General features: G+C 35.3%; 2 protein-coding genes across 13 annotated transcripts in view; one reads left to right on the top strand and one right to left on the bottom strand.

Annotated features, from left to right (window-relative positions):
* Nucleotides 1-115: 115 nt before the first annotated feature.
* On the bottom strand, nucleotides 116-5,263 carry LOC113099050 (BCL2/adenovirus E1B 19 kDa protein-interacting protein 3-like). Its single transcript, XM_026264112.1, has 6 exons — nucleotides 5,031-5,263; nucleotides 3,590-3,758; nucleotides 3,433-3,499; nucleotides 2,328-2,434; nucleotides 2,057-2,206; nucleotides 116-1,073 (listed from the first exon to the last, which is right to left on the bottom strand). Exons 1-6 carry the CDS (start codon nucleotides 5,071-5,073, stop codon nucleotides 1,031-1,033), a joined length of 579 nt encoding a protein of 192 aa, XP_026119897.1. The 5' UTR covers nucleotides 5,074-5,263; the 3' UTR covers nucleotides 116-1,030.
* A 52-nt stretch (nucleotides 5,264-5,315) lies between these two features.
* jakmip3 (Janus kinase and microtubule interacting protein 3) overlaps nucleotides 5,316-14,499 on the top strand; it is a 36,826-nt gene continuing 27,642 nt past the window's right edge. For 9 of the 12 annotated variants that reach the window (XM_026264107.1, XM_026264108.1, XM_026264106.1 and 6 more), the window contains exons 1-3: nucleotides 6,038-6,594; nucleotides 6,817-6,916; nucleotides 10,592-10,830. In XM_026264107.1, the coding sequence (XP_026119892.1) occupies nucleotides 10,696-10,830 (135 nt within the window). In that variant the 5' untranslated portion in view covers nucleotides 6,038-6,594; nucleotides 6,817-6,916; nucleotides 10,592-10,695. Of the gene's footprint in view, nucleotides 5,422-6,037; nucleotides 6,595-6,816; nucleotides 6,917-10,591; nucleotides 10,831-14,499 lie in introns of those variants that run through there. The other 3 variants (XM_026264110.1, XM_026264111.1, XM_026264100.1) reach the window with 1 other exon arrangement.

Here is a 14,499-nt window from a genome sequence, read left to right as displayed (position 1 = left end):
TTTACATAATGTGGGTGCTTTGTATATTATGTATAGATATACCCACATACAGTATATATTTTGAAAATATGTACACAAGTATCCTGTAACATGAAGACAGAATCCAGGAGAGATGTTACAGTTGGCAGACATTTATTTATTGATACAAAACCACTGTGAAATTTACACACACACCGAATACATTTCTTAAACACTACAAAACATGCACAGATTTACACAATTTCCCTTGAACTCCTTGCCTGATTCATTAACAGTTTTCTTTAAGGCAATCTCTGGGCTGAAACCCGGACCCTTCAGAAAAACAAAGAACATCTGTGATCTCAGTTCAGGTGAGGAACTTGATTCAACAATTTCTCAGCTTATATTGGCCATTAGAGATTTCAGTAACATTCAGAAAAGTGTTGATATGGTACTCCACGTTTTGGCTGTAAAGACCATTGCTTAAATTGTATAATACTGTGAACAGCTTGATTCCCAAAGCAAAAGTCTGTTTTTGGTGTCTGAAACGTCATAAATGCAGAAACTACCTCAAGATACATAGAAATGGTGACAAGGTAAAACAAGTCCTATATTGTTATATCATCAAATGTTGAGATATACCGTAAGATATACATACAATCCCTGTTTTGATATGGTTAAATCTCTTCCCAATTCACAGTCTGCAGTTACACTGGAGATCCCGCACTTTAATTTCCCCTCTCTCATCCCTTATTTCATGCTCCTCTCATTATATTCTCAGTAGTCTTGGTATGAGTAAATACAAAATGAAGAGGATGCATGACATCTTAGTCTATCTGACGGGCCCATATAAGTCTAGCATGGCCTTCCCCGTGCCGATAGCCCTGGAATGGACAGGCATTATGGGAAAGGCCAGTGGAATACACAAGGGGGAAGCGAGGCAGTGAAATGAAACGTCAAACGTGACCTCGTCCTATCTGCGTCTACACAAGCGCTGATTCACGACAAAGCAGCTGAAAATGGTGGATGTGCATATGTGAGATTTGTCTTGTTTCTTGTCTCTCCTGCTCCCTCAGAAGGTGCCAGAAGTAGTAATGCGCCTTCCGATGTACACCCTGAAAAGACAAAATTATTATTAATCAGATGTGGCCTTGGTGGTCATTTTAGGATCGGTCCTATAACATGCATTAGATGCACTTTCTGCTTTCTCCTCCAAGTTTCTCCATTCTCGGCTGCTTTGAAAGCAGTTGTAAATCAGTGGACTTGTTCTTGCATCAGCAGAGCTGAGAGAGCCATCAGCAGAAAACTGCTAAGTCATGCTAACCCCTGTGGAGCGCTAGCATGCAGAACGATCAAAAATAACCCTGGATTTGTCACTATAAAAAGATCCATATCTAGGATTTTGAAATCATTGTTGACAAATCTAATGTTTAAGATCAAACAATTACACTTGACAATTGAATTTCTGATAAAAATTGAAGAAGTGAGCCTTTTAGTTTATTGCTATGTGGTTGCTAGGGTGTGCCTTTGATGTTTTGGGTGATTGTTTATTGGCCCAAGTCGATAGAAACCACCCACAGCTCCTTAAAATACTATTTTCCCTGGATATGGCTCTAGGTCATGGATTTTTTATTTAATTTTATTTATTTATTTTTTGTTTGACAGGCACAATTAATATGACCTGACCATGCAGTTATTTTAGACATCTATATAGTATATTTAATAGTATATTAATATTTCGAATTTTGTACTTTTGTCATTTGTATTGTTTTGTCTTTATATATATATATATAATCATTTTATTTTACTTGTGTACAATTTTTGTCATTTTTGTACTTTAACTATCAGTTAGCTGCCAAAACAATCAGGGTTATTATTGTTAACCTTAACTAAAACCATAAATATTGCCATTAACTGAAATCAAATTAAAAGTATTTTATTTCAGCTAGTTGCCATATCTATTTTCATTCAAGGTCAAAATAAAAAAACTGAAATAAAATAAAAAATGTAAACTTAATTCATGTGTCTTAATATGTCTAAATTTTCTATTACACAAGTTACTGGTTTGTTTGTATGTTTGTTTGTTTAACTGACTCACCCGAGACCCACAGCAAGGATGTGCGAAAGAACAAGAGAGGGCAGGAAAACCTTGAGGAATTCTGCGGAGAAGATTCCTCCCTTCTTCATCACACTGGTGTTCCTCATGCTGAGGGTGCTGGAACGCTTCGGGTGTCTCAGCACAAACTCCCTACAAACACATCATTTACTCTCATCTGCTTGATCGTACTCATTATTAATATAAGATGCTTTTCATGCCAAACTGGTTTATTAAGAATATTAAACCGTATGTTTTCTCGAGGTTTAGGTACTTGGGCGGCAGGTTTTCCGGTCGACTCGACCAGTCCCAGATCCAGTCTGCATTTTTCTTCATCAGGATCTCCACCTCTTTTCTCCTCTCCAAATAGTCTTCCTCTGACTTAAACCAAACCACAACTAAATTAGACAAACTAACAGAAGACTTTCCTGTTTCTTGTTGTTTATTTTATTTGCCAGCCAGATAATTACACTGATCTTAAGTGATTTTGACTAATAAATAACCATGACTTAAAAAAAAAAGAATATATATATATATATATATATATATATATATATATATATATATATATATATATTATAAATTTTGGTCCCACCTCATTTTGGTTGTTTTTAAATACCATGTACTTCTGTTAAAACATGAACTGTTGAGAGCAGTGCACTTAGTGTGTTCATGCTTTATTGCACCTTTGCTGCTATTTAAGTGGGATAAGGTAATGATTAAGGTTAGGGAAAGGTTTTGTGGTATGGTAGGTTTAAAGGTGGGTCAACAGTGTAATCATATTAATTATATAATTAAATGCAGTGTTTTTTTTTTTGTTTGTTTGTTTTTTAACATGTATGAATGTGTACAGTAAGTGCCCTGCATCAAATTAATCATTTAAATGTCAATACTAGGATGTTTAAAAACTCTTAATAATAAATAAACAAAAGTGGGTCCAAAATTTTAGAACCATAAAAAAAAATACATCTTCCTAATTGATTATTTCATTACTTTTTACTTTTATTTTAGGCCAGGAAACCACTATCTTAAATTTCCTTAAGTCTATTCTTGACCATGGAAACACTGAATCATCTAAATATCAGTACGAAGTAGTTAAAAATTCTAAGTGGATTCGAAATGTTTTAGAGCCATAAAAATGTATATTTTATATTATTATTATTTTATTATTAAATATAAATTTTACCTATCAATATTGATTTAACTTTCTTTTTTTTCAGAACTGAAAAAAACAAAACAAAAATGCTATTTTATGTTCCCTGATGATTCTACATTTATTAACCATAGGGATCTTGAGTCATAGTTTAAAATGAATTCATCTAGTTGATGAATGCAGTAGTACAAGTCATGACGAGGTTAAATGTATTGCTAATATCTACCTGTGAGCTGTTCTTTCCTCCAGAGCTGTGGACCTCAGAGCCTCTGCGCAAGTGCGATGTTGGAGGACTGGTGAGAAAATGATTTTAAGATTTATTATAACATGCTCATCCTAGCAAACTAACATTGTGCACTAAATGAAAGTCTGCTTGTACTGACCTGTCACATGGCAGGCTTCCTCTGGAGCTGCTCCTGCCCGACTCGTGCTGAGCATCCATCAGCATCTTCTCCAGGTCTCCGCTTGGGGCGGTGCTGGCAGACTGTTCCTCAGAAGCTCCTTTAGGAGTGCTGCCACTTCCATTATTAAAATGCAGCTCCACCCAGGAACCTGCAGCAAAACCAAATAACACCTAGGTTTTAAGTGCTGCATTAAGATTTAATTGCTGTAGTTTTAAGCCTATTTTTGGAAGTTCTTTATAATATAAATGTTAAAAATTGTATATATATTTTTTAAAGCCCGGGTCATAATTCTGACAATGTCATGGCAGCTGCATTATTTGTATTTATATATTTAAGTATACAAAACACTGCCTGCAAATGTTCCTGTTTAGTACACTTAATCTTCTGCACTCCTCACCCACTGTTGGCTATCTTAAGAGGCAATGTATTGCAAGCATCGCATGCCATAACTTATGAATATTTTATCTACACGACATTGAAAACTGGGCTGGGCATGAATCAGTGATCATGACACAGCGACCAGAATATCCAGAAAAAAAAGAGAACATGCCAGCACTTGAGAGTCAAGCCAGCAGTCAGAGGAAAATAAACACAGCTCTGGCTAAAAATAGCTCATGATGTCAAATCATGTTTTCATTCAACATCCAATGAAATTAGGCTGTGTAAACCCCACCTCTCTGAAGTAGTGATGGAGACTCCTTTCTGTGAATCGGTTCTTTAAGACGGTTCGTTTTAAAGAACCGGTTACACTGGTTTAGTGATTCTTTGCGCTATTCCGTGATGACATATTTATACATTTTTAAGGTATTTTTTAATTTATATTTTTTGTGTACGTTATACTAATAAGTTTATTTCGATTTAAAAAAAAAAAAACTGAACTATTTCGTGTTTGGCAAAACACTGTCCAATCAAGTCAAATCATTATGTCATCCGGAAAATATCAGATTCGGTTGTTAATTCTTATCAGGATATGATATATATATAAAATAATATTAATAATAATAAAACATAAATAAAAGACGCCGTGTTCTCTGTTCAGTGCGTCCGCAAGTTGCCGAATCGAGAACGGTTCAGTTCGATTCCTGAATGAATCATTCAAGAGATCCGGCTCGGAGGAATGATTCATTCACAAATCGCACGTCGTGTAGCTTCCATGTTTATTATTGCAAACCACATGCGTCAATACCATAGACTGTATAAAAACAGGTCAATACTCTGTTTTTTGCACAAACCTGCTTCTTCTTACCACATAATATGACGTTAGATCAAGCCACATTACATTTTTATGTGAAACAGGAATTTGATGCATGGCATAAACGATCATCGTCTAATCACGGACATTATATATATTGCTATTATGAATGTGGTTTTGAGTAGAATCATGCATAAAAGAACATTAACCTGAGCTGTTTTGACATACCCTGAAGGTTTTCCTCAGACACACTTTGTTTTTCAATCGACATTTAGCTCCCTTGACAGACAAAACAGTCCGCGGAGGATGATTCAGTCCGTCTAAATCCGTATCAGGAGTCGAGAAGATACAGAAACGCGCTTGTTTGTCGATGAGAACGGCTCTGATTTATATATTCTGCACGTCTAGTACCGTAAACAGCATGTGGTTTCATGTGACAGAAGTGGATCGGGATCTTTATTTCATGAATCCACACAGCTGGTGGTGACGCAACATGCGGCTGTGCTGTGGATGGAATTACAGGGCAAACAGAGACAACAGTGGCACACTGGCACGAGGGATGCCAGATTGCGTGAATCCCCCTCTGAGTTGTTGCCAGGTTGTACAAGACCTACTCAAGGTCAGTGGCACAAACAAAGATTCAAAGCAGGTTTATTGTAGAGTTTATTTAATTAGGCTTTCTGTTTTTATCGGACATCTTTTATTTTATTTTTATTGCACATTCTTCGTTTTAATTTGCTTTATTTTCAGCTTGAAACTTGTATGTGTGTGTGTGTGTGTGTGTGTGTGTATAAAATATTAAAATTAATTAATGTGTAATGTAATGTACATTTTCATATATATATATATATATATATATATATATATATATATATATATATATATATATATATAATTTAAAGTGTGTGTGTGTATATATATATATATATATATATATATATATATATATATATATATATATATATATATATATATATATATATAATTATTGTTTTACTTTTTTATGTCAGTTAAAAGTGTGAAATGGACAGGAAGGTTCAGTACGCTAACATAAATCTCTTTCAAGGTTTTATAGTCCTCCCTGGATGATTTATTGCACTGCTTGCTCAACCAGTGACATGAAGCTGTTGGAATTACTATTTTGTCATAACTGCAGGTGGGAGTAATGTTTTGAAAAAATATTTCAAAACTGTATTTTTTATAAAATTTAATTTTATTATCAGTTCTGTTTAGTGCCACTAGTGGCCTAGAAATGAAGCTCTTTAACATCAGTCATTTCATGTTTCGTTCTTCCGTCTTAGCTCTCCGTTGCCATCTCCAGGGCTGGAGGATGAATCACAGCACTATATTAGAACGATGATGTTTTTCTGCAGTATTATTCAAGCCATGCACAACGATGCAGTTTCAATCAGCAACCATATGGAAGGAGCAGCATGCTGTGTGAATCCTGAATCACTTCCAAATAAACAAGAGCTATGCAACGAGTGGAGTAACAGTCCACATGTATGTAGTTGGTTGTTATTTAATGCATAGGCTGGATGATGACGTGATGCTGTGGGACTGTGATGCAGTTGCAGTGCACTGACCAGCGGGCGGCTACAGTAGCTGTCTCTCTCTTTCAAGGCAACCTTGGATAGAAGCCAGCCTCAACGCATCCCACAGAACTGCCAGATCCAAGTGTGTATGCATGTGCACAAGCCTGCGCATATGTGTGTGCGTGCAATCCTCCCCTCCTCCTTCCTGCCGGCATCATCCCTCGCTCTCCATCAGGGATGGTGAGGGAGTGTTTATGGTAAGTGTGAGGAATCAAACATCTCTTGCTTCAAAATCTCTCCTCTAACATGCAGTAACTCCCTCCCGTTCCCGTTTAAATTTTTTTCCTTCCTGGTGATCTGCCGTCTGTATTGCTGAGGATCCAGCCGTCTGTGCAGACCGCAAGCAGCTCGGTTCTAAAGGGATTCAAGCATCTGCATGGAATTCAAGGCATGACAACATGCATCCCTTGTCGTTTCAGAGCATGTGCTGTGAATCACACAGAATGATGGAGGACCAACAGCTCCCTGGATAAACCCTGCAGACTAAAACAACAACACAACTCAAACCATGCACTTAAGGTGAGTCTCAATCTTTATGCATTGAATTCCTTTCTAGCAGTGTGGCATCAAGCATGCCATTAACATATAACGATCCCATTATCAGCCTGCTGGGATATTTGTCAGAGCTGTCAATGCAAGCCGGTGCAAAAGGGGAGATACTGATCAAATGATGATTGTAGCTGCTACAGGATCCCTTGCGCAGGTTGGAATAATATCCACAGACTGGCGTCTGCACACTGAACGTTTGTTGAAATGTCCTCATAGGGCCATCTGCGATGCAAAGAGACTTGTTCTGCTTGACGTTTGTTCTTCAAAAGACTGGCAGACACAGCACAGGTTGCATAGGTTGTATTTATGATGCAAGCGAAGGATGACGAAATGTGCATCTGTTTTGAGCATGTGATCAGCAGCCTAAAGGGGTGAACTCGTTGACCTCAGATGGGTGGGTTTAGAGAGAGTTTTAAAGAATGTTTTGAATGTAAACAACAAAATAAGAATGCACATGGACAGATTTATGTTTTAAGCATTGTTTGTAATGCAAATAATTGAAAGAAGGCATGGATACGAACTAGATGTTGCTTTTAAAACGAGTTTGTATACAAACAGGTCAAACTAAACTAAACAGTTTTACATCTCAATATATACATTTTTAATGAATGAAACGAATAGCATTTTATGTTTTATTTTATTTCAGATCATGTTCATTTTATTTCAAGTAACAATAAATGTTTAGCCAACTAACTCTTTTAAGTTTTAAGAGCAGCTACACATTTTTAGCATTCATTTTAGAGCATATTGCATATTGAGTTACTGAAATTCACTGATTAGATGCTTCAAGTAATCGCACATCCAACATTTTAAAGAAACAGTTCACTTAAAAAATGAAAGATCTGTCAAGATCCCCATGCATCCCAGTGTTGAATTATCATCAGACCATAGCAGATCTGTATCCAGGAAACAGCTTGTGATATTTATTCAGCTTTGATAAGGCGATAAGAATTTAGTAAGGGATCCGGCTGAGGCGGACAGTATTTGAGCTTTCCTCAGAGCTGTCATTATAGCTGTTTTATGTGTGAAAAGTGCCGTTATCTTACCTAATGATCCACATAATGTGTTCAGTTCAGCTGAGAAAAGCTGAATGGTATCTTTCATCACGTCTACAGTGAGATTATGCTAAAGAATAAAGTTAGAGATCCCTACTTCAGTACACGCTCATACTTAGTGAAGTACTACACATAAATTATTTAATTGTTCAATTAAAAGGCTATAGGTACATTTTGGAACTGGTTATTGGATTTTCATTTACATTTCAAAATTGTTATCAGTCTGGCCATTATGTCGTTTTTAACTAGTTCTTAATGTAAACACAGTTTGATACTTGTTTAGGATGTTTGTCTATTAAACTGTATTATTTTTAGTATTTTAGCATTTAGTAAGCTATAGTCCTTCTGATTATTTTCAGTTTTTTAAATAGAACAACTGTCAAATGTCAGAAGTGATTCAGACATACAGTAGCTGTGCTGCTATGTCTTGAATAGAGTCACAAAGTACAAAAGTTTCCAAGGATTTGATGGAGACACGTGAAAAAGTGCATCTCTGATGTGATTACATGCTCAATAAAAATGTGGTAAACTGAATGCTTTCAAAGCAAATGAATTACTTAAAAATGCTAATTGCATTATATAAATGCAATTTATATCATAAATAAAAATATAAAAGTGGTTTAAACTTACAGATGTTTTAGGGATCTTTTCGGCCCTATTTTGTCCTTTTCTGATGATCTGTAATTTACAAGTCAGTTGGCATGTTGCTAGATTCCTCTCATCTCTAGTCTGCTGAGAAGATCAGTCAAACATAAAGCTGAAAAGATGTTTCTGTGGGGATTGGATGGGGATTTAGGATTTGTAATAGCGGTGAGCTGAGAAAAGCTTCCAGTTTCTCTTTCCAGAATCTACACTGCTAAAACAGCGACCGGGTCTTTTTAATATAAAGCACTTTTGGTGCTCAAAGTTTGCTAATTGCTCTACAACAAATTTGTCTCAGATGTTTCTCCATGGAGGAAAAAAACAAACAAGAAATACCTCAACTGTTGACATACTGCTTAGATCGGTTGATTAGAATACATTTGGATTTCAAACTTTTGTTTCTTGGCAAATTGACCACAATGAGATCTCTTCTGAAACTATAGAGAAGGTGTGAGGTAAGGTGTTTCTCACGAAAAAAAAAGAAAAAAAAAAGAGAAGAAGCAGACTTTGGCTCCATTTGCTCTTCGCTTAATTTCATTTCTGCCAGTTGAGATGTGATTTGAGATCATTTATTGATTAAACTGGAGTCCAAAAGAAGTAGGACGCCAGCTACTCCCACAGTCTTTGTGCTAATAAAGTTTTAAACACTTGAAAAAGAGCAATCAGTGTCAATTAGTACATAATCTGATGTTTATAAAAGAGATAAAAATCACTATTATTATGAGGGACTTTTATCATTAATGAATCAATGGTAATTTAAACTGAAGAAATTAACAAATCAGTGCTGGCCAATTAGCATTTGTGTGACATCAGTGATTCTTCCCAGTGCTTATAGAAATGTATCTCTTCTAGTTCAGATCAACCTCACGTTTGTGAAGATGCTTTTTACAGGTCAGGATGTGAAAGAGAAAGGTGCTGACTGTTATAAACTCAGTTACACTTCAGTTTGACTTGACAAGCAATGTAACGGAGTTAAGAATATTTTATGAACTCCACAGAAGTGTTGCCAGATCTTACTAAACCTCTGATAAGGGGGAACGTCTCTAAAGTATTAAATTAGATATTGATGGAAATAACCATAACTAATACCACTCTCTAAAGAGCAATGGCTACAGAAAATTATTTAAACAATATTTATTCAGATAATAAGTACTTATGTTTATATTTACATATTTAAGGGGAAAAATTGTAAATGTTTTTCAAATTTTATCTGTCAGAGAACAGACTCTCATTTGGTATTCAGCTCATGTGTCTCTGTTTTCTAAGATGTGAGTCTGTGACTTAATAAATGGCACTAATACAATTTTCTCTGTTGTAAAGTCAACAGTGTTAGTGTTCCTTATGCTTTTAACCGTCTAAAACAAACACCAAAATGAAGCCATGACATCAGCTGAAGGTTTATTGCAAGGGCAGAGCAAATAAATGTTTTATTCCTCTATTCCAAATAAGAAAAAAATGCATAGATGAATTGTTCCAGGATTGTGCATCTAAAGTAAAAATGGGTCGCATTTGATTTAATGTTGACTTTAAGATATATACAATGGAGAGATACTTTTAATTAGAATTTGTAGCTGTTGACTCAAAATTTTCAGTTTTCTTGAATTTGGATTTAAAGTTATTGTAAAAGATGTCTTGTGCTGATTTTAAACTTGAAGACTTGATATCAAATATTCTGTGGCTTTTAGTCAATTTCTGTTCGCTTCAAGGTCATCTAGTGTGGTACTTAAAGATGACAAAAAAATACATTTAATAGAATGGAAAATTAAGTGCTTTATTCTAGGAAAAAAGGAACAAAATACAATTTATGACCCATCCATCATTCCTGATTTAACTGGAAATTTGTCAACAGAAAATAAATTGCATTAATTGATGGGCTTTTTTATGTGTATTTCAAGCTGATTTTCTTCTAGTGAAACGTTTTAAATCCTTGTTTCTTTGTGAACTGCAGGTGGGTGGAAAGATGTAGCTGAGGAACAGACGGAAACCAATCTTGACCGTTCACAAACTCCGGTCATCCCTGAAAGGGGCGGGGCCTGTGGAGTACCGCCCAACATGTCCAAGAAACCCCCCAGTGGGCGGAGCAAAGGGGAGCGGCATGATGCCATGGCAGCACTGCAGGCAGCCAATGAGGAGCTGAGGGCCAAACTCACCGAAATCCAAATTGAACTGCAGCAGGAGAAAACCAAGGTTTGAATCTAGAGCTCTTTACGATTCACACGACTCCATTTCAGATGTATTATTATGTTTCTGTGTTATGTAGTTTGACTACATTCAGGCTGGAAATGGCTTGTGAGCGGCAGCGCTTTTTTTTTTTTTTTTATGTTGACCTCATTTCCTTCTGTTTATTTGAAAGATGTATTTTCTCTAGAGTTCAGTCTCTTTGTTGTCACATCATCTTTTTATGTCACAATGATTGCCTTTTAATTCTTGTTCTCTGTGGATGAAAGGATCGGAGCCAATGTTTCACAGTCCCTAGGACAAAATATTTGATATTTTCTTATTTGTAGGACTGGCTGTATAAATCTGTAATTGGCATAGACTACCGTTCAAAAGTTTGGGGATACTAAGAAATTTGGACATGTTAGAAAAATGTTGTATTTAGCAAAGATACATGAAATTTGATCAAATGTCACAGTAAAGACTTTATATGTGTTGTTATAATAATCCTAAGTGTTTCATGGTTTTCACAAAAAAATATTAAGCAGCACAACTGTTTTGACTCTGTTATATTTGACACTGGGTCGTGTGACCCTGAAGACTGGAGGAATGATGCTGAAAATTCAACTGTAATATTTTTACGGTTTTTACTTTATTTGTGATCAAATTAATAAAGCCTTGGTATGAATTAGAGACTTATCTCAAAAACATAAAAACATCTTTTGGACGGTAGTCAGTTACAATGAAACATTGATTTGGTTTAAAACCAGCCTAGAACAAATGTTCACCCAAAAATGAAAACACTTTAATTATTTATTATATAATTTATTAATTATTGATTCTCTTTACTCACCATCTTTTTGTGATTTATTTATTTATTGAAGTGTAAATAACTTTTATTTTTTAATTATTTCTTTTGACAAGCAGAGCACCCATGCAAGAAGCACTCGAGCAATTCAGTCCCTCAAATGTAGTTAAACCGACGTCATGATCCTCTTATGTTTTATGGATTGGGTTTATTTTGTTTAAGTGGCTGCGTGTGTGCTGTTAGCTGCTTTATGGCTTCATTAGCACTGGGAAACAGTGTTAAATGAGGGTGAAATAAACTATAGGCATTCTGTCAAAGCAGGTTCACTGTCAGGCTAGCTTGGAAATGATTTCGCTTAGTCCATTACATCTCATAGATCACCATCCACGGCCTGATGATTGACAAATGGGTGTTAACCTCTGTGAACACTTCATTGGATTCCATTGAAGATTAGCACAAAGTATTAATGTCTTAGTTATTCTGCTGTGACACTGAACTGAAAAACTAGTGTACTAGATGATCTAAACCTGCTCATAGATTGATTTTAAAAAAAAATTGAGGCAGATGGAAAAGAGATTAGAGAATATTTCAGAATGCTATTATAAGTAGTTTGTAAATCCATTTAAAGTCCAAAGAGGTTCAAAGTCTTTGAAAAGTTCAGTCGTAGGCTTTTGAAACTGATTCATAAATGTTGGTTTGCTGTCGTTGGTAGCGTAAGGGCTGCTTGTGTTTCATAATCGAGGTTTGCTGATTCTTATGCATGATGATCGCAAATGGTGCATGAAAAATAATAAAGGATATACCGTATGTAAAGATTTATGTCACATGATTAGGCCAGTCTATGTAAAACTCAAAAGTAAAGAGAGATTGTATAGTTGTTGTTTCTTATCATTTAATGACATGATGATATAATACAAAGTATAATTTAATTTATTTATTGACTTATATATATTGAGTATATGATTGATTTCAATAATTTTTGTATAACCATAGACCACATATAAGCTCTTTTTCAGCTTTTATGTATATTTCATTTACAGTATATTGGCTTTGAATGTGTAATTAAATCAAAGCAATACATTTTATAGTTTTAGGTTGTTTTTGTTCATTTTTGTTTTTACACTTAACTTGCTGTGAATAATTCTGAATGCCGGTTTTTACTAAATATGTTTTTGCTAATTTTTTTCTTTTGAAAATGTATTCATCAAAGAATCTTGGAAAATGCTGCTTAACTGCAAAACTATTAAGCTGCGTATCCTACGTATGTGTTTCTGTGTCCGCTCATTAAGTTGCAGTATGTGTGTGTACATACTGCGGTGGCTCTCAAGATCAATACACACGTCAGGATGAAAATAAATGACAGCGAGGTGCTGCCAGAAAGGGCACCAGAACGTACTGATGGCCACCAACCAGCATTAATGCTCAGAAAGGATTCTGTACTGTACATTTAAATATCACACAGGTTATTAATGTACCAACCCTTCTTCTTGAGCCTTTCATCATCTGAATCGTTTAAAGCAGTCACAAGGGACATCATTATTACTCTAATTAATCATCATAATGTCAGCCACATTCATATTAATGCTACCATTAAGAAAATGTCGGACTGATTTTAATAAGTGCTATCAGACAATGTATAGCGAATAGAATAATGAGGTTCAATTATCTCACAGTGGTCACCATGTGTGTGTGTGTGTGTGTGTGTGTATTCCGTGCACATATCTACAGAGATCCTGCTTTTGTCCTTGGTTATATTCAGGACTTTTTTTTTTGTTTGTTTGTCTGATTCTGCTTGCTGATGCAGTATTATCTTTGATTTTAAAAGCAAAGTGTAAATGATCTGGAATAATGTGTTTTCTCCCTGTGCACATTCTTCAGCTGTGGGAGAGCTTTATTTTAATATTCTGTTTCTGACCCTTGTACTGCAGAAGTGGGAAAACACTCTAACAGGCCAATTACTGCCGGTGCCGAAAGTCAAACACACTGCTGTACCTTGTTTTCTGTAAAATTGCTTTTCTGATTGCAGGAACATGAAATGCAGTGTTCAGGAGCAATTCAAGCCATAGGTATTGGAGGGAAGGAGAGGGAAATTATTCATAATTTGTGATAAAGGGTGTTTTGTGTTTCATTGTGGAGATCTGCAGGGAAATCAATTCAGAGACGAGCTAGTTTTTGTTAAATAGCCAAAAGCAAATCTTGAATTCTGGCCTGCATGTGAATGAGTAAAGTCTCTGAGACTTACAGAGAGCCTGGAGAGAACAACACATGCTTATGACTGTAAAGTTCAGCCATAAATAAAAAGGGTCATTATTTACTTAACCTTGTCTTGTACCAAACACTTTCTTGTTTCCTCAGAACACAAAATTTGAGATTGTTTTAGGTTTTTCTTTTAGAATGAAAAGGAAAGTTCAAAGTGTGATTTGTGAACAAATCATATATTGAGTAAGATCTGTTCAGTGAATCTGTTAACCTGATTCACAAAACCTCATATGAATGATTCATTCATGAATCAGATTGATCCGCTTGTCAAGTTCAGCTCAAAGTGAATCATCAACTCAATGGAGGGAAGATTTTCAGTAACTAATGTTTTCAATTATGAGCTTTTTCTCACTGTAAATTTCAAATATTGGAATAAAGCACAAAATTAGTATTTTAGACAAGTTTTTTTGGTGCTTGTGTGTCTTTTTATGAAGCTTCATTGTTATTGGATAGAAAGACTAGCCAGTACATTCTTCAAAATTTCTCCTTTTGTGAGTCATGAGTTTAAAATGACATGCAGATGAGTAAAACTAATGACTGACTTTTAATTTAGAATTATTCCCATGGTTATTATAGTATTATTTATATACAATTATAGTTTTTGTTGATATTTATTTAAAAAAATGTTTTTT

The sequence above is a fragment of the Carassius auratus genome, unplaced genomic scaffold, assembly GCF_003368295.1.
Source record: "Carassius auratus strain Wakin unplaced genomic scaffold, ASM336829v1 scaf_tig00216849, whole genome shotgun sequence".
NCBI classification, from domain to species: Eukaryota; Metazoa; Chordata; class Actinopteri; order Cypriniformes; family Cyprinidae; genus Carassius; species Carassius auratus.
This window is presented reverse-complemented; position numbering and strand designations above follow the sequence as displayed.

Excerpts from the sequence above, each read along its gene's own strand:
- LOC113099050 (XM_026264112.1), bottom strand. The coding sequence starts at position 5,073 with ATGTCGATTGAAAAACAAAGTGTGTCTGAGGAAAACCTTCAGG. Across the intron at positions 3,500-3,589 it reads GGAAGCCTGCCATGTGACAG|TCCTCCAACATCGCACTTGC; the intron begins GTCAGTACAAGC and ends TTTTCTCACCAG. Across the intron at positions 2,207-2,327 it reads CCGGAAAACCTGCCGCCCAA|GGAGTTTGTGCTGAGACACC; the intron begins GTACCTAAACCT and ends ATGTGTTTGTAG.